This window comes from Chelonoidis abingdonii, chromosome 24 (genome assembly GCF_003597395.2).
Source record: "Chelonoidis abingdonii isolate Lonesome George chromosome 24, CheloAbing_2.0, whole genome shotgun sequence".
Taxonomy (NCBI): domain Eukaryota; kingdom Metazoa; phylum Chordata; order Testudines; family Testudinidae; genus Chelonoidis; species Chelonoidis abingdonii.
This window is the reverse complement of record NC_133792.1, coordinates 8139020-8159218: the sequence shown is the minus strand read 5'-3', so window position 1 is coordinate 8159218 and position 20199 is coordinate 8139020. Positions and strand designations below refer to the sequence as shown.

The window sequence follows — 20199 nt, the reverse complement described above, 5'->3', positions numbered from 1 at the left end:
TACCAAATTTTGGACGCTAAGGTTCAGATTTGGGAAATATACCTTATGACAACAGCACCTAGCACACTGGGGTCCTGGTCCGTGAGCCAGGTCCTAGGTACTATCCTATACAATAGTAATCGTAACATCTCATTGTCTCACATTCCACAAAAGAGCCCCGACAGACAGCCACCATAAAAGCATGGGGCTGAGCCACACTGGAGAGAGCACGTCACTGGCATGAGTAGGTCAGTCCCACTCCTTCCAGTGTTACCACCTCACCCTCCCTTTTATTGCTGCACAGGGATTTACTCACCACCAGCTCTTGCCACAGAGACTGATGCATATGCAATGCCCTGTCTCAACCCTGGCAGGGCCAAGCATGGGGCCAATTATGGCCATGTTTAAAACTCAGTATGCTCTTGTATCGAAGAGACAGCTGCCCCCAGTCGCACCAGAGTGCATTTCTTTGTGGGCGTGTAAATATAATAGGAGATATATCAATCTCCTAGAACTGCAAGGGACCTTGAAAGGCCATTGAGTCCAGCCACCTGCCTTCATTAGCAGGACAAATACTGATTTTTGCCCCAGATCCCTAAGTGGTCCCTCAAGGATTGAACTCACAACCATGGGTTTAGCAGGCAATGCTCAAACCTGAGCCATCCCTCCCCCAAACCAAGGGGTAGAGGATCGCTGAGAAAGGATTTCCTTTTCTTCACTTTTCTCCTTTCTGCGGATGTGTTTTCCATCTCATGTACATTGTAACATTCCCTAAAGGACAGATTTTCCTTTAGAGCTGGGCAGGAAGCAGAATTTCCATTTCACAGGAAATTCACCATTTTGAAATGTGCTTTCATTCCATGCTGGAGTGAAATTACAATTTCAAAGCTTCCTGGGAACTGAATTTTTTGAAAATGTATCATTTCAATTTGGATTTTTTTTTTCATAATTTGTAATATCAATGAAATGTATTTTAAACAAAACAAAAAATCAAAAGGCCTCATCCCACAAGCACAAACAGAATTTTTCATCCTTATGAATATTCATTTTGATCTCCCTCCCAAAAATATATATAAAAGTTTGTTGAAATCGACACATTCCCTGGAAAATTTCATTTTTGACAAAATGGCATTTTCTAATGGGAAACATTCTGCTGGGAAATTTTGCTACCAGCTGTAATTCCCTTTCCAGCTCTCAAGGACAATAGCACTGAATGTACTAGGAGAGTGCTGGGGTGACCTACAGCAGTGAAAACTGTCTCAGGCACAACCACACTTTGTTTTTATCATTGGTTAAACTGAAAATTATAAACTTACCAAGTCCGGCCAGCCCTGGAGACCCACTGCACCACTTTCCCCCTGAAGCAGGATAAGAAACACTTGAGATCTCACACTATAAGCAGCATCCCTTTCCCTTCTCCTCTTTCCTATGGAGTGTGACAGTACAAATACAACCTGGAAAAAACCACCTTTGGTACGGGAACGAGGATGATCTAATGCAGACACTGCTGGTATGTAAGTGTAACCCACACTCACTCCAGGTGGCACAATGTTCTACTCTGGTGGTGACTAGGCTACAGATAGGGACTGGGCCTCTTAGCTTAGGCAGTAGAGGCTCATGCTTTAAGATCCACAAGTCCAGGTGCTCTGTTCATGGTATACACTCAGAAAAAAAGTTAAATTAAAAACAAATATTCTTGCTGAAGGTTGCACATAACACTACTGCATTTCTTAGATTCAGACTAATGAACACAAGAACCAAAAACAGAGACACAAAGCAGGCTGCTCCTAAACAGAGTTTTGGCGCACACTACAAGAAGGAGGTGGAAAAATTGGAAAGAGTCAGCGAAGGGCAACAAAAGAATTAGGGGGCTGGAGCACATGACTTATGAGGAGAGGCTGAGGGAACTGGATTGTTTAGTCTGCAGAGAGAAGAATGATGGGGATTTGATAGCTGCTTTCAACTACCTAAAAGGGGGTTCAAAGAAGATGGATCAGGCTGTTCTCAGTGGAAGCAGATGACAGAACAAGGAGCATGGTCTCAAGTTGCAGTGGAGAAAGGTTTAGGTTGGATATTAGGAAACACTATTTAACTAGGAGGGTGGTGAAGCACTGGAATGGGCTACCTAGGGAGGCGGTGGAATCTCCATCCTTAGAGGTTTTTAAGGTCAGGCTTGACAAAGCCCTGGTTGGGATGATTTAGTTGGGGATTGGTCTTGCTTTGAGCAGGGCGTTGGACTAGATACCTCCTGAGGTCCCTTCCAACCCTGATATTCTATGATTCTAACTCACCCCTCCTTACTGTAGGCTGGCTGACTGCTGCCAGGCCTAGATCACACAGTTCCCTACAGAGCCTTATACACTGCAAGCAGGACCAGGAAAAATCCTTGAGTGACAATTTACACCATGTTCAATCGTGGCTGTGGATGACCCGCCCAGGGGCAGAGCATCACACAAGCAGTGTTCCTATCCACTGCTGGGCAGGCAAACTGTGGCAATGAATTCTGACTAGAAGTGCAGAAGGCCATTGTGAAGGGCAAGTGATTAATATCCTCATTTATCTTTTTACAAAATCCACTGGTTAATTAGTCAAGTGTCCACAGGTATGAATCCAGTGGCTTTAGCTGTACAGTACTGAGGACTACTGGCTTTAAGGCTACTATATAAACTCCACTGAATGATCAGTCCATTCAGTGGAGTCATAGGAATGTTTGTAACCAAACCCTGAACTCATTTGGTTTCAGACAGTTGCAAACCCGAAAGAACAGACTGGGTTTCCCAAGACTGACAAAACTTTTGGCAAAGCGGGGCTGGGTTTCACAGGGCCCATTTATGGCTTTAGGTGCAATCTGTACAGGACTGGCTACATCTGGCTTTAGCCCAAAGACAGGCACAGCTCAGCTACTTGGCTGGGTTTCACTTTGAGTTTTGTTAATTGATTTGAATCTGAAACCCCAAGCAAAGCCCCACTGGATGAGAATTGTGAGGGGTGTTTGGCATGAACCCCCTTGCAAATCAGAATCCACCTACTCATTTCAACTCATATGAGGCACTGCAGACAGACTGGGGTTATTTCACCTGCTTTACATTCACAAAGGAGTATCTCCCCAGCCCTTAGGATTCATATTTGGAGAGACCCATTACACTTTCACATGGCGAATTTGGATTGCTGGAAAGGTATACTACTTCTAACATCAGAATAAGAAGGGACTCCCAATGCCCCAGGGTGACAGGCATATGCCATAGAAGCAGGGGGACCCCTAGGTCATGGCCTGACCACTTTCTAGCCAGACCAAACCTGAGTGGCTCTGCAACCCCATATCATAGAATATCAAGGTTGGAAGGGACCTCAGGAGGTCATCTAGTCCAACCTCCTGCTCAAAGCAGGACCAATCCCCAGACAGGTTTTTACCCCAGTTCCCTAAATGGCCCCCTCAAGAATTGGGCTCACAACCCTGGGTTTAGCAGGCCAATGCTCAAACCTCTAAGCTATCCCTCCCCCATATGCCAGGTCATGATACCACTCACTCAAATTTGGCCTGGCTGCCCCTCCGTTATGAGCAAGTGGCATTGCGACCTGGCACGTGGAGTCATAATGCCACTCAGGTTTGGCCTGACCGCCCTCCTGTGATGGTGGAGGGGTTGCTGGGCCAAATTTGAATGAGTGGTGCTACAAGGTAGTTCAGTTCTTTCCTCTCCCTCCAAGGATATGACAGAGCTGTGTTAATGTCCTGCACTGCCTGACTCATCCCTTCCTCAGTGCACTAGCATTTCCGTTAGTCTTAGGAAACACGAACAGACAGATGCAGCAGCACTAGGGAAGTAAGCAAAACATGGAAAAGAACACAACTCACTTACCTCTGGTCCAGGCAGGCCCTGGAACCCTGAAGCACCCTTGACACCCATCATCCCCTAGGAAACAAGCCAACATATTGAGGAGAGGATTAGGAGCAGACACGTCAGGCACAGGGCCACCTCATCTGCCTCTATATAGAGTCAAACCCAACACAAGAGAGTCCCACCTCAAGGCACTCAGAACACTGGGAGACCTGTCCACTATTTACCGAAGTGCCAAGGCCATTCAACAAGGGTTTCTTCCCCGGGGGGAGAGTCTCCAAGCATTAAGGAGCTTCACCACACACCTCCCCATCCCCAAAAGACCAGTAGCATCATCATAATTTTGACAGATGGGTAAACTGAGGTAGAGCGCGATTGAGTGACTTGCCCAAAGCCACATGAATCAGTGTCAGAGCCAGGAATAGAACCTGTATCGCTCTACTCCCCATCACACGCTTTAATCACTATAAATCACCCATCCTTATCCAACAACAAAAGGTATCCAAGTTAGGTACCATCCCAGCTATGGGACAGTGTCTGCTCAGGAGAGCAAAGGGGCCAAATGGAATTGGAGGGATGCTGCATTACAGAATCAAGAGGCACTGGAGGCTCAGTATTAGACCCCTGAGACGCTTGGCTCTTTTTGCTGCCTTTGGAGTGGGAGACCCTTGTTGCACTTCACATGGGTTCAAGTCCCCCTTAGTTCTGCTTTGAGTTTGGGGTTTGAGCAACCCCTGACCTCAAAGCAAAAGAGACTACTGGGCAAGTGGAAAGAGAGGTGAGAGAGGAACCCTGGGAGGTGGTCAGAGGATGAGAGGAGCTGGTTTCTTTACCAACTTACCTGAGCTCCAGCAGGTCCAGAAGGGCCGTTTTGTCCTTTCACCCCCTGAAACAGCAAAAAGCACAGACAGTGACTGAATAGCACAGTGGAGCTCAGGAAAACGCACCCTGTGCAGCAGAAAGCAGTGCTGGAGGGGAGGGGACGCCTCATGCCTGCTGGGATCCTGAACTGGGCCAGAGCACAGTGAGCACAGACTGATCAGCACCCCCTTTTGCAGGGCTGGCAATGGGTCTGCTGTCACTCAGCTGTGCAGCCGAACGGATTTCCATTTTGTACCCCCCAAAGCCAGGCCTGGGTGGGAGACACTGCCCTGACTGCACTCCAACCCGAGTCAGGGTTTTTTTCCCCTTCTCTGATGTAGGCTCTTTGTCGTGAAGGGGAACTACAGTCCAACCTACCCCCTCCCCCTCCTAAAACACAAGAGAGATGCGGAACAATGGGAAGAGTTGGCCCCTTCTTTAGGAAGGAGAAAGCAATGAAGAACAGAAGGAACCTGTACCAGGGCTGCAAGCTAATTCAGCACACGGGCTGCACAGACGTGAAGGTGCAGAGAGGAATCAGATTTATTTTCGGAGTGACGATGAGACTCAAGCAGAATTGGCTTCATGTCGGTGAGAGGGGAGCAAAAGCCAGTATCCATGCGACATGGCAGAATGCCTTGAGGCCATGGGGGATGCTGGAAGGCTTACTGCTGGAAGCCAGCGCTCCACATTAAAGTGACTCAAAAACACAGCAGCCAGCAACATCTTTTCCATGAGTCTCATACCCACTGGGTCCCTGTGTCCAGGCTCAGAACAAGTGAACTCACCTTTGTCCCCTTTTCTCCTTTTTCCCCAGGTGGTCCAGGGTCGCCCAAGAACCCCTGAAACAGGTACATTGGAGATATGAGAACCACTGCAGAACTATAAACCAGCTGGAGGCAATCAGCCCTTTCTCTCTCTGAGGGCTGGCGGTTTGAATGCAATTAACATGACCCAAAGCTGGCCCATCTTAAGGCTCAGTAACAACCTGGGTTACTCTTAGAGGCTGCAGTTAGCTTTAAAAAATGGTCTTCCAGCCTGGCATCAGTGATGTAATTACCTTATCATCCATAAACCACTTGTGGCTCAGTGCATGAGGGTTGCTAAATAGATGGGATTGCGTATGTTGGAAAGGCCTGCAAGCTCTTGACAAAAGAAGTCGAAGCAGAACCACATTCAGAGTTAAGGCTGCTACCCTGGATCCTTCACGCTTAATGGGCCTGATGGTTTGTAGGCATGGCAGAGAGAACCTGACAGGCGCAGTGAAGGACACGGGGGGAGCCTTAGAATTCTGGATATTTTTGATTTTTTCCCCCCAGGACTGAATTTTTGAAAGTGCGCTGCTCCCAATCTGCCCCCACCGTGCTGAGCACTGGGAAAATCCGGCCCCGATGGCGGTGGCTGAGCACTTTGAAAAATCTGGCCCTATACCTTCATGCGGCAGCACCGAAAATCCCCCAAGTTAATCGAGTCACGAATCTTTACATGCCCCCCTGTTGAGCCCTGCAGGTCAGCAAGCGTCACTGCTGTTGTACAGATGGTGACACCGACTTGAAGAGATCAGTGTCAAGTTGTTCAGAAGAGGCCACTGACTCTGGGTGACACTGTTTCTGAGCTTCCAACCGGAGAGTCTTTAAGTGGCTGACTTTCAGAGACGCTCAGCTCCAGCAGAAGCCAATGGGCGCTGTGAGTGCTTGGTGCCTCTGAAAATCAGGCCACAGGAAGTCTCAAAATGGGCCCCAGAAAGTGGAGGCAGCCTGGGAAAAATTGGGCCCATGTGACTTGCCCAAAGTGACAGAGGCAAAAAGGAGAGCTGAGATTTTAACTCAGGCCTTGCAGGCTCCCAGGCCCCTGTTCACTCCACTGGATCATGCTAACTTGTGGATCTAGAGTCAATTCCCCCTTCTCCCACAGGCCTTGGGTGAGTTTGGCCTTGGGGAACAATCTCTGTTCCTCAGTTTCCCCAGCTAGGATAATAAAACTGCCCCACTTTACAGAGGGGAAGGGATATGAAGACAACTTCATTCATGTTTGTGAGGTCATATACAATATACTACAAGGATCAATACAAGATCTATGTATCTGAATAGAAAGAATTATTTCAGAATAACATTTTGAAGTAGTGCTTTTTTAAAAATTTACTTATTTTAAAGATAAGGACAGTTAGTTTGTTTTTTTATTTAGCCCTCCAGACAATTGTGATATGAATTGAATTGTTCTAACATATAAATCACATCAGACATGTCTATGGACCCTCTAACACAATGCAACAGGGATGGAAGCTGTTAAAATTGATGTCACAGCATTATCCAGATCATGAGCATTACTGGAAGGTAGGAGGAAGATGCTGATGCCAGTTTTCTAAAGAACTGTAAATAGGGGAATTTTCAAATGTGACTGAGAACCACAAGTCCCACTGAAAGTCAAAAACACAAATGACAGTCTCCCTCCGACTCTCTTAATATTCACAGGCAGAAACAGCAGGCAGGTGCCTAACTTGCACTGACATTTGGCGGGAGTTAGAAGGACATTATCAAAGGCACAACCCGCATGTGGGTGCATCCCTCCCACTGAAAGCCAGTGAGAGTTAGGCACCTGCCTTCCATGTGTGCCTTTGAAAAATCTCCTCCCATGTGTCTAATTGATCAGGCATGGTTGAAAATTCCACACTAAATGTTTTTAGAATTAATTTTTGTTTTTAAAAACCAGGGCTGACATTTCAGAAGCCACCACAGGGATTTAGATGCCCAATTATGATTAAAGTGAATGGGAACTGGGTACCCAAATCCTTTAGGCAGCTTTAAAAAAATGCTGCTAAAGGCCTTTGGCTTAAAAAAGAAAAAAGGAACCGAAACCAGTAGAACTCAATTTATTTTGCCTGAGGCAGGTCTACGCTTAAAACGCTGCCACTGCACCACTGGACAGCTGCCGTGAAGATGCTGTCTATGCCTACAGGAGGACTTCTCCCATCGGCATAGTTAGTCCATTTCCCCGAGAGGTGTAGCTATGTCAACAGGAGAATTCTCCCATTGATTTAGTGCTGTCCACACCGGGGGTTAGGTCAGTTTAACTGCGTTGCTCTAGGGCATGGATTTTTCACACCCCTGAGAGACGTACTTATACCAACCTAATGTCCTGGTGTAGACCTGGCCTGAAAGAACTTTGCATGGACATTTTTCATCCAGGCTGATAAATCTGAGGTGACTCAGAGGAACTCAAACCCCTTGACCTAAGGATTCCCCCTTCTCTGCTGCCCCCAGATCATTGCCACCAACTCACCTGGTCTCCTTTCTCTCCAGCTGGACCTTGGTCACCCTTAAATCCTTGAGGGCCCTGGTGATGAGGAGGAAGGAATGGAAGACACAAAAGGCCAGTTTATGCTCGTGAACCCTGAACTGACACAGCTTGTGTGGCAGAACGAGGCAGCAGTTCTCAAACCGTGGTGGTGATACTTACTGGACCAAATTCAAGCCTATTGTAAGCAGGTGCAACTCTGTTGGCTTGCCCCAAGTTGCTCCCACTTATATAGGCCATGGGCCAGTTTTTGAGCCTGGCACTTTCTCCATATTGCAGCCTCATGAGCAGGGCCGGATTAACGCTGTGGTGATCTAGGCGTGTTCACCAAATTCATAGGGAGCCCAAATGTGACCCCGTGTGCCAGGTTGCAATGCCACTCACTCAAATTTGACCTGGCCATCCTTCCGTCATGGTGCACAACTCTCCAAGCAGCAGCCAGTCTCGATGGCTCCACTGCATGGCCAGTCCAGTTGTGGCCAGCGTGCTGCACAGCCGTTTGTTGTTATTTGTATTAGAAGATAGGGGCTCCGAAACGTACGTTCGTCTAGGGCCCAGTGATGGGTTAATCTGACCCTGCTCGTCAGACCAGTCACAATTCTCAGACTCATGAGCCACTCAGCTGTGTGAAGAGCTCACCCTGCGTTAACTCATCTGCAGTCATTTTAGATCGAATGACTCCCTCCGAATGCTGAGCCCCCGGTCCATTATAAAGCAGGGTTTCGGTGAAGAAATGTCATTTAGCCCTTCTGAGCTCTGAGCCCCACCCACTTTCTGGAGCTCTGCCATCACTGCAGGTGCTGCACAGCTTTTCAGACTCCCTCAAAGCAAGTCTCTTCCATATTGCTATCACTCTGTACTCCCCAGCCCAATCGGTGTAGGCATTTATACTGTTCACATCACCCCGTTTCCTCCCTGGTTTTGACGTTTTAATGAGACTGCCACTTCAGACAGCTTCAAGCAGGTCAGCGACACTCCTTTTCTGACACAGTACTGGTTACAAGCAGGCAGACGTGTGTGTAATTAATTCAACAACATTGTTGCCCCTTTTGGCCGGAGAGGTTAGCCAATACTTGTGACTTTACCGGGTTGCTTCCATTAGGAGAAGAAATTGGTGATGGAATCAGGAATTTCTTGATGCAATCCTATTTATTTACAACGAATGTGTACAAACTTCTGCTTCCCCGAACACAATAGGAAGCAGTTTTGTTGCTCACAATTCCAAACCTCTTTCCAGCCTGTACTCTGCCCAATAAGCTCTGTCTCGCAGCTTCCTCTTAGGGCCTGCTTTCTTGCTGGCTTTCTGCTTCTTACCCCCACCAATTTTTTATCCCTCTCCATATACACCTCTCACAAGATCCTGAATCAAAGTTTTCACTTTCCCAACTGAAGTCAGCATGCAAAGCTGGTTAAGGGCTGTTAGTTCAAAGAATTGACAAGCACCACAAAAGAAGTCAACAGAGCTTGTGAAGTAGACAAGTGGATGGAATCCAGATTCTCTCTCGTCTTTTTTCCTTTCTCCCTCCTGTAAAAGCAACCTAGAAAACTAAATGCAGCAATGCAATCAAGCACTCCAGGAGTTCAGGTTGCTCCAGAGACACTAACTATATCCTATTGAGCATATATGCTGTTCCTCTTTCCCTTGTTAAATGTGAACCTTCAAGGCATTATTATTAAAGTAGGGTCTAGAAATTCCAATTATAGTTAGAGTGGGCTTTTTCTTTGTTAAAGGAGGCAAATAAGCATATCAGTAGCATCAGCTTGAGCTTGCTGGCTGCCTATGCACTATCAGCTGGAACAATGGGCATTGCCTTTACCTCCTTGTGGCAAACTCTCCCACGATATCCAGCCAGAGCATCCAAAACTCTTGGCAGTTTGACTTTGAAACATGGGATCTCTCCACATTAGTGCTAAGTGTTTTGTAACTAATTGGCCCATAACCAATTCTAATGAAGTGCAACGTGGTCCTTCAAGCTCATGTCCAGGTTCTCACCTGCTCTCCTGGTAACCCAGGTGGTCCAGGTTTTCCATCTATTCCAGGAAGCCCATCTGAGCCAGGGAAACCAGCATGTCCCAGGAAGCCCTGAAGTCCAGACTCCCCCTGCAGAGAGAAAGCAGGTGGATCAATAGAAGGCTACAGAGGAACACCACAAATGAAGCTCTGTCTTACACTCCTGCCTCGCCATTCAGTTCTGCTTTAGGACTCAGTAAAAATATTTGTGCATGGAGGGAGGAAATCAGCAGCGTCCAAAGAGGTGAAGAGTTTTATTGCCACTGTAAACATGATTAGGATCCAAGGGATGGAGGTAAAGGCAGCACAGAAAGATTAACCAAAATCCTGGTCATTATGAAATAGATGGAAATTCATTGGCTACATGACAAGAAAGGAAATGGAGGCAGGAGAATAGGAAAGAGAATAAAGTCGATATCAGGAGAAGGTCAAGGAGAGGCCTTGTCCATCTGTCTCAGCCCTAACAACTGCACACCGCTGACCGAGCTCAGAGGCTTCTCTCTGGCAAGTCCAGGTGTGCAGCAGCCTGAACAGATGCAAAGACCTGGTTATCTTCACAGGTTGCTTCAGCAGAGCCAAGAGCAGTTGCAGTTATGTTGGTGTAACGGTAGCATGTAGGGGCCACATCGGGCTACAGCCTGTGCAAACACATAATGACAGTCCCTGCCTCAAAGAGCTGATAATCTGAACAGACAAAACAACGTCAGTGGCAGAGCAACGTTCTATCGACTGGACTCAGCGAAACTGCTGTGCACGTGCTTGGTATGGGTCAGCCGTGCCTCCGTTCCCACTACACACGCTACCATGGCGACATTGATAATTATGCTCTCAACTCAATGAGAGCTAATGTGTGTATGGGTACGTGAGCAGGGGAATCACACTCCTAGCTTGTAAGGTAGACGTAGTCTCAGTAACAGTATCACCAGGGACAGAGGAAAGTCACAAATGTGAAAAACAGCAGCAGCAAAACACAGTGGTCCCAAATTCTGATTCCACCCTAGTGTTTGCGTGCATTTGCAGACATCAGGCTTTGCTGCAAAGTCTGCGCTTACCTTTGAAAACTAGAATGAAAAAAATAGTTTGTCAAGTCTGGTGTGAAGATCAACTATGCAACAGGAGGTTGCTAGGGGGGAAAATACCATCTCCACAAAAACAACCAGCAATGACAACAAAACAGCAGCAGCAAAGACAGGTCAGCTCATTTCCGGGCCATTCGGGGGCTTGTCATTATAAAGCAATGCCAATCTGTTAAAATGAAGCTGGAACCAGAGGGATAAGTCCATTCACCGCTGGCCCAGCAGTGGTTTGGCTGTCACTCCCAGAGATTGGTTTGACCTTCCCTCCTGGTGCAGCTCATGAAATGCCAGCCTGTCACTCATCGCCAATCTCTTCTCAAGGAACGAATGAACCAGTACGTGCAAAACGAAAGATAGGCCCAATCTGCATCAAACCCAAATGATCCATCTGGGGGAATCTTTCCTCTACTACAACCACAATCATATAATCCCAAGGGCTCAAGGTCACGTCACTATGGGGAAAGATTTCTCACATTCCTACCAACTAATGCTCTGAACCCTTCTGTACAGAGCATGATGCAAATTGGGACTCACCTCTTGTAATGGTACATATGCCAGGCACACCCTGCACTGGAACACGACACTGAGGACAGGTGTGTCCGAGATGACGAGCGGGGAGGTGGGATATGTATGGAGGTGAATGGCGTTTCTTCTTTAATGTAAATAGGATCAAAAGATGCTTGGCTCAAGTTCCAGTAGAGACCTGCACTTTATTACACAATATGTTACTAAATCAGTCTGGTGGTGTCTTAGCCAAGAAGCCCTGCTGTACATTATCATCATTATTGTATCCAGAGCTCTTAGGAGTCCCAGGCATGGAGCAGAACCATCATGCTCCGTGCTCTACAGACACAGAGCCAAAAGGTTCCTACCCCAAAGAGTTTCCAGTCTAATCTATGTGCTACCTGCACAACTGTACCCCAAAAGGGTGGCATCATTTTCCACTGGCTCTGTCCAGCGCTTGTTAGTGGAACCTTAAGCTAAGGACGTGTTACCTTCCTCTGGAGTTGCAGAGCCACAGGACAGTACGAGCACAAAGCTCCACATAAAAAGTAGAACTCCACTGTTGAAACGTTCAAACCCATAGACATTGATCCAACGGCAGAGCTCAGCAGTAAGGCTGCATCCCTAAAATCAATGCAATGGCTGCCTGAGAAAAGACTCAGGAATTCAGGATTTGGTTTGTGATATGAAACCTTGTTGAGACTTCTCTGGTTTGCTGAGACTATACCCTTTGGAAAATAAACACGTCCACATGGACAATGATAAAGAGCATGTCCTCTACATGTGTGGTAGGCCATTCAGTATATTCCACGTGTGTGCCACAGGAAGAGATCAACAGGTATCAGAAATAGAGGCTGCATTCGAGGAACTAATACAAGCAACAGACAAAGCTGCTCATTCAAACCTCAAACAATGCAGAGTTTTGCTTCCCTTGCAAATCTGGGTCTCTGTTCAGAGCTACACAGTGATGGGAGCTCAGTCTCAACCCCCTAGCTGGGATGCAGACCTGCTTTTGAAGCACATCAGGGGCACAGCTGGACTCTGAGAAAAATGGTTCCTTTTCACTCCTGCACTAATTCCTCAGCGAACCCCCTTGCCAATCCTGTTTATGCGAATGGATGAATAATTTTTGGTACCATTTGATTAAGTTACACTGACAGCCTCCAAGGTTTACATTCTGTCAGCTTAACATGATTAGTGAAACCTTCCAGATGTTGGCAGCTGGTAAAATACACTGGAAGAACACTGTTCATGGCTACCGATTCCCCAGAGCTACCCTTCGCTGTTCTCCACAAACAGATGGGAGACATCTGGATTTACGGACTATACGTACCCTCCATCTAAAAAAGCTTTTCCATCTTGTAAAAGGTGAATCACTCTATGCTCCCTCTTTGCTAAGCTCAAATGGACCCGTGCACCAGACATCTTTGTTCAATTCCTCAGCCCGCAGTTCAAAAAACACTGCAAGGAGCGACTACTTGGACAGGGCTAAGCAAGATAAAGTGGCAACAATGCACTTAGTCAGGGGTTAAGAAAAAAAAAAGCCAACCACTTATCTGTGCTATCTAATCCCATGGGCCTTGGAGATGCTAAAACAGCTCCGGGCTTTGTCTCTGAGTCGCTGAGATGTCAGCGCTCTTCCAGCTTCGCTGTGCTATCTAGCAACCTTATGTTGAAAGATCCCCGGCACTGGCTCAGCAGAAGCTACAAATCTGCCCCCGAACTCCCCCCACGACTATGCATTCCATATGCAGATACCTGGGAAACCACAACTGTCTCTGCCCTAAACTCTCCAGTCTGGGAAAACATTTGAGACTGGGAGGACTTGGGAGTCTACTAAGGATGGGGTAAACCAGTTCAGGAAAAAGAAATCATGTCCCGCGCTTTTTCACAAAACTCAAACCAGACAAACTGCCACACTGAGGGTATGGCTACATTTGCAGCTGTACAGCGCTGGGAGTTAAAGCTGTCTTCGTACAGCTGTGTAGGGAAAGCCCTGCAGTGTGGCCACGCTGACAGCTACCAGCGTTGCAGTGTGGTCACATTTGCAGCGGTGTTGGGAGTGGTGCATTATGGGCAGCTATCCCCAGGGCCGGCTCTAGCAATTTCGCCACCCCAAGCACGGCAGCACGCCGCGGGGGGAGCTCTGCCGCTCGCCGGTCCTGCGGCTCTGGCGGACCTCCCGCAGACATGGCTGCGGAGGGTCCGCTGGTCCCGCAGCTCCGGTGGACCTGCCACAGGTGTGCCTGCGGATGCTCCACCGGAGCCGCAGGACCAGCAGACCCTCCGCAGGGACGCTTGCGGCAGGTCCACTGGAGCTGCCTGTCGCCCTCCCGGCAACCAGTAGAGCACCCCCCGTGGCATGCCGCCCCAAGCACGCGCTTGGCGCGCTGTGGCCTGGAGCCGGGCCTGGCTATCCCAGCGTTCAAGAGGCTGCAACTTGTTTTTCAAAAGAGGTGGGTGGGGTGGAGTGTGACAGGGAGCGTGGAGGAGACAGAGTGTGGATTTTTGGAGCTGATACTGTGTTAGCTCCCTGCCTTGCAATTTCCAACCCCCTCCCCCACCCCTCTCTCATTCACTAAATGCAAATAGCCTTTTTTGTTTTTTTCCTCACAGACCAGATAAGCAGCTGCTCCAAAACGGACCCCCCCGCCCTCCATGCTGCTTCTCTTCTCAAGCAAACACCAGCTGTGGTCATTCCAAAGGGATCCCTCATCTGTCTCATTCACAACAAACAGTAGCTGTGTTTGTTTTTTAGCTAAACAGCTCCAGGAACCCCAAGTTCACAACAAAACAAAGAGTGTTAGCTTTACTTAAAAGCATTATGGGAAGGTTCCAGAGGTCAGTTGCAGCATAGTAAGATTAATCACTGTTTACACTAGCATCCCAGTGCTGCAGCATCAGCGCTATTCTCTTTATTCCTCTCATCGAGGTGGAGTACATGCAGCGCTGCAGCCAGGGAGATACAGCGCTGTATGTGCCTTGCCAGTGTGGACGGGGAGTAAGTTACAGCGCTGTAAAGCCACCACCAGCGCTGTAACTCTCAAGTGTAGCCAAGGCCTGAGGTTTGAAACCAGTCAGTTCTCTCCTGGCTCTGCACGGACTTGATCTGGCTAGGATCAGTATGAGAAATATCAGCCAGCCTCCTCATGTTTGCAAACACGAGGAGGTTTGCATAGTTCGGCTCATCAGCTGAGTGCTTCTCCTAGCAAAGCCTTTTAAAGGGCTAATGTTTACTTTGCAGTCTGGGTAATTCACCTTTGGCTTTGATCCCCACAGGCCCAAGAGACACTATCTTTGCCTGCATGCCTCACTAAGACAGAGAGACTGCATCTGGGGATTCACGGTGGGAATTGAGAAAGACCATCTACAGCTTCTCCAGTGGTATACAAAACCCTGAGCACTTCTAGGTTGTGCTGGGGGTGGGCAGCGTTCCCTGTGGAGCTCCATGCTGTTCTGAGGCACAAGCCATGAAGCACTAGCTACATCAGCAACTGGAACACAGTGACGTTAGAGAAACCAGGACAAATATATCACCCAAAAAACAACACTAAAACTCACTGAAAGGCCTGTTTCTCCTCCATGGAGCTCTTTGTGGAATCCAGCTAGAAACCAAGGAAAAAATCTGCCAATGACCTAAATTTGCATGTATTAAGCTGAGAATCTCTCTTCCCCTCTCCTCCCATGCTCTTCCTAGACATACAGGCCAGAGGAGACACCTCACTCGGAAAGCAGCAGCAAGAGGAATGGACAGCTGATTCCTCTGAAAGTGGGGGCCGGGGAGAGAGGAGAAAAATGAATGAAAGGGACAGCATGGCGAAGGGAAGAAAAGGGAACTGCGAGTAGATCGGATGTTATCACTGGGAACATTGTGGGATGAGGAAAGCTTGGGAGAGCAGAATTAAAGAGGCATCGTTACCAGACTGGTGAATGTACTGCCAGAGAACAGTATAACAGGGAGGTCAGGGAAAATCTACTGTCTCTTATAACTGTGAAGGCTGGACCTGCAGCAGTTAAAGGCAAATGGGTTTCTTGGGGGAGATGGGTGAGAACCAGGAACTGAAGAGGACAGTCACTGAGAAGAAAGAAGAGAACAATCACTGAAAGAAGTGGACAGTCACTGGGAAACAGTCGAGTGTTTGGTGAGAAGAGGCTCAGAGAAGAGGATGGTTTTTAATTCAGAAAAAAACCAAACACCTTTTTGTGAACTAGGTACAGATCAAGAATGCGGGTTTCAAAGCCATCTAGGGGATTTGGACACCTGATTCCCCCTGTGTTTTAATGGGATTTGGGTATTCAAATCCCTTAGACAGCTTTGAAAAATCTCAACTGAATTTTGCAGAGCAGTTTGCTCAGTCCCAGCTGAGAAAGGGAGGATACCTCACTCCAGCATGAATAAGGAGGAAAGAAGGGCATAGGCTGGGACTGCTCCTATCTGAAGGGAGAGAGAGAGACAGGAGCAGTGGAGAGTTCGATTCAGAGTTGTCTGGAGTTAAAGCTTAGGGGAAGAGGAGGATGCTTTCCAGGATTTGCCCTAAAGATGATTGACAGAGCAGGTTTGGAATGACACACACAAGTAAATGAACAGAGCACAAACCCCAGTTTCATTCCCTACCTATAGACAAGGGGTTCAGTTTTTAGCCAAGGTGTCACCTGCTGCATCTCTACTGATGCTTCTAATGAAGGCCCAGGATCGCCATCCCAGTGCTAGTACAAGTATCTCTTTGAAGGGGTGATGATGACTGGGGTGGTTACAGAACTCATGAAAATGACAAGGACTGACCAAATCACACTGGCTCAAGCCAGTCCCGCCTTGTGCTGGAGGCGGATGATCACTCACAGCAGAGGAGAGCAAAGGAACAGACACAAATATCCAGCAAGGGAAATCCCACCCTCCACCTCTTGTCCTGTCTACAGTGAGCCAATCTCATCCCCATCTGATATTTCAGATGAACCCACAGGCCATTCCCCCTTATTGCAGCAAAACTTGTGCATGCCCCGTATCTCCAAATCTCACCCTCTGTATGTACAGTTGCCCACCAGCAGGAGGCCAACCCTGACACTAGAATATGTCTTACTGCCCTAGCGTTTGGAAGGTCACATGCCTGGACTGGGCTAACCAGAGGTGAAAGTAAGCCGATCCGATCCATATCGGTGTACCGGCAAAAGCCAGTACGCCGTGCCGGACTGCATCGACTTCCACGGCAGGGATTGAAAGGGCTCTGGGCTGCCCGCAGCTGCAGGCAGCCCAGAGCCCTTAAATCCCAGCCATGGCTCTGGCGGCCGGGCTGGGGTCGGGATTTAAAGGGCTCAGAGCTCCCCACGGCTGCGGGCAGCCCAGAGCCCTTTGAATCCCGGCTGCGGCTCCGGCGGCCAGGCCGAGGCTGAGATTTAAAGGGCTCAAAGCTCCCCGCTGCTGCGGGCAGCCCAGAGACCTTTAAATCTCGGCCGTCGCTCCTGTGACAGGGCTGGGGCTCAGATTTAAAGGGCTCAGAGCTCCCCGTGGCTGCGGGCAGCCCAAAGCGCTTTGAATTCCTGCCACGGCTCTGGTGACCGGGCTGGGGCCAGGATTTCAAGGGCTCCAGGCTTCCCTCAGCGGCAGGAGCTCTGGACCCTTTAAATCCCTGCCCCAGCCCCGCAAAGCTCGGGGTTCCCTCTGGCAACCAGAGCCCGGGGCTCTTTAATTTGCCCCTGAGCCCCAGGGGGCTCTCAGCCACCTCTGCAGCTGGGAGCCCCTGGTTGATTTAAAGGCTCTGGGTCTCCCAGCCATAGCTGGTGCCCCAGGACCTTTAAATCTTGAGAGGCCACGCCTCTTCCGGATGAGGCCATGCCCCCTCAGGACTCTGGCAGTACCGGTAAATCCTGTAAGTTACTTTCACCTCTGAGGCTAACACCTATCTGAGACAGCAGCTATAGGCAGCCAGCACTTACCATATACCCCAACCGGCCTTTATCTCCTGGCTCTCCTGGATATCCGGGTGGACCCTGCACACACACAGATCAAATCAATGCACGTTAGACTTTTCCCCAGCAAGCCCGGATCATGCTGCAGTATTGACTGTGTTGAAAGAATGTTGGGCCTTGCAGCCTTGTTTAAAGGTACCATTATAGGAGAGACAATGAACAATACACAAAGATAAAATTGGCAACCTCATCACAGCTCTCTGAATGCTCGGCGGAAACTGCCCTTGTGTGCTGTTCTGCCTGTATTCCCCCGCTTTATGGCAAAGGCACCATCAAGTACTCAGCCACAGGCTGTGGGAGCAAACTCTTTCTCCACTGCTTATAATTCTCTTCTGGAGACTAGAACATAAGTCAAGATGTCTTCCCCCTCCTTTTCTCTCATTCCATTCGGGTTCCACAAATTTCCTGTTATACAATCCACGTACCTTCCGAGGCATATTTATAATATAGCTTGTCAAGAGCACACCTGTCTTTTCCCCTGTCTGTGCATCAGCTTGTCAGTTACATCAGCAAGCTTAGCGACACCATTAGTTAATTGTGGCTGAATAGTCAGCAGAAAGAATGCGAGAGCACCAGAACTGACTTTAATAAACATCACTTTAGAAAAAATCTTCCTCAGGAATGGATGGAAAATATTAATACAAATAGTGTGTTGCAAGATGAAAGAAAGTTTCTTTAAGATACCTTTGTAATAGTACTTCACACCAGCCAGGTTACTGAGAGAGTGTGAAAGGGAGAGAAGGAAGGGGATATATGTTGGAGAAATTTGGTGAAAGAGGAGATTTTATACATAGTGACAGACATGTCCAGTCACTAGGGAGTATTGGCATGCAATTCCTAATCAAATAGCACAGATTGTTGAATATTTATTACCAAATGATCATTTAGGGGTTGGCTATACATCAAAGAAAAACCCGTGGCTGGCCATGCCAGCTGACTCTGGCTCATGGAGCTCAGGCTGTGGGGCTGTTTCACTGTTGTGTAGACTTCTGGACTTGGCTGAAGACCAGGCTCTAGGACCCTGCTGAAAAGACATTCCCTTAGCAACTCTCCTCTCTAGTAGGTACAGTCACCTAATAGAAGTGAAGAATTAATCTCTCAACTGTTAGTAGCTGCTAGCATACTGAGCAGTGACTGCCTTCCACAGGAAAAAGAAAAGCAGCCCCAAACGAAGGGAATGGTTCAAAAACCAAGTATATACACAACAGACCTGCCAAAAAGAGGACAGAAATGTGATCAGTCTATCTCATAGAACCAGAAGGAACCTTGATGGTTATTGAGTCCAGTCCCCTGCCTTCACTAGCAGGATCAAGTACTAATTTCGCCCCAGATCCCTAAATGGCCCCCTCAAAGATTGAGGTCACAACCCTGGGTTTAGCACGCCAGTGCTCAAACCACTGAGCTATCCCTCCCCCTTTTCAGCACTCTCAGAAGAGGAAGAGGGATCCCTAGCCCAGCAAGCCAGAATCTTTAGCTTGACTATTAACATGATCCTAAAAAGTAACAAGTAATATACAATGTCATATGTCAATGTTTTATTGTAACTTTGCCTAAATAAAAAGTGAAAAAAAACATATGGGGGCATTGTTGCTATGGAAAAATTAATACACCAATTACATAGCCAGCAAAACAAAGAAGAGGAGGTTACTCACCTTGTGCAGTAACTGATGTTCTTAGAGATGAGTATCCCTGTGGGTGCTCCACGTTAGGTGTCGGTGCACCCCTGTGCCTTTGATCGGAGATTTTTTGCAGCAGTACTCCTACCGACCACGCATGCTTAGAACTTGTCACTAATTCTGAGTGTGTTACTAGAGAGCATGTGCGGCCAGTAACCTCAGTTCCTTCTCTACAACGGAGGCTACCCCAACTCCGAAGTAGAGGGGAGGAGGGTGGGTAGTGGAGCACCCACAGGGACACTCATCTCGAAGAACGTCAGTTACTGCACAAGGTGAGTAACCACCTCTTCTTCGAGAGAGATGTCCCTGTGGGTGCTCCACTCTTTGAGCCTTAGCCAGCCTTGCTCCCTTTTTGCACCTCTCAATGAAAACAGCCCTTGTGGCATTACCTCCGCCAAGGAGGCAGGCGAGATAGCAGCTCTGCGGGCTGGATCCACCATGTGCCCTCTTCTTCAAGGACAGAGTTGTTTCTGCGTTTACACCCAACATTTTCTCCAAAAGTTCATTTGCCTTTTCACCTCACATGAACCAATACAGTTACCAACTTTCTTCCCGAAACTACAACGCAACTCCTTGAGGCACGATCCACACCTGATTTGGCGTTCGGGCCCTTTGTCTTTTGCTCGACAGAACACGACCCTTCGAGGTCCCCTTGGACTCTTTTGTCTCTTTGCAGAACGTTCCTAAGGGCATAGGATATGCTCTGCTCAGAGGCCTTCGAGATCAGTCTCTGAGTGCACACGTCCTGTATATCGTGTAGGGAACGTTACACTCCGGCATCTTCCACTGGAATCTGTAGCACTCTGTCCTTCCTATGCAGAGTGCCCTGTCTAGACATCTTGTAGGGGGACTTGTCCTCCCACGATACATTCATTATCACTATCCTTACTCCAAGGCCCCTCTCTGAACCACTCGAATTAGGCAGAGGCGTTGCTTACGGTTACTGCCGAGATCTAGTCCCTACTCCTTTAGATACTCTGCTGGCAGTCACTAAAGTT

General features: G+C 48.1%; 1 protein-coding gene across 1 annotated transcript in view; it reads right to left on the bottom strand.

The window, feature by feature from the left end:
- LOC116835220 (uncharacterized) overlaps nt 1–20199 on the bottom strand; it is a 249478-nt gene that overhangs the window by 73393 nt on the left and 155886 nt on the right. The window contains exons 13-17 of the mRNA XM_075060693.1: nt 17493–17546; nt 9964–10071; nt 7956–8009; nt 5465–5518; nt 4657–4701 (exon numbers count right to left, since the gene is read on the bottom strand). Coding sequence (XP_074916794.1) covers nt 4657–4701; nt 5465–5518; nt 7956–8009; nt 9964–10071; nt 17493–17546 — 315 coding nt within the window. The remainder of the gene's footprint in view (nt 1–4656; nt 4702–5464; nt 5519–7955; nt 8010–9963; nt 10072–17492; nt 17547–20199) is intronic.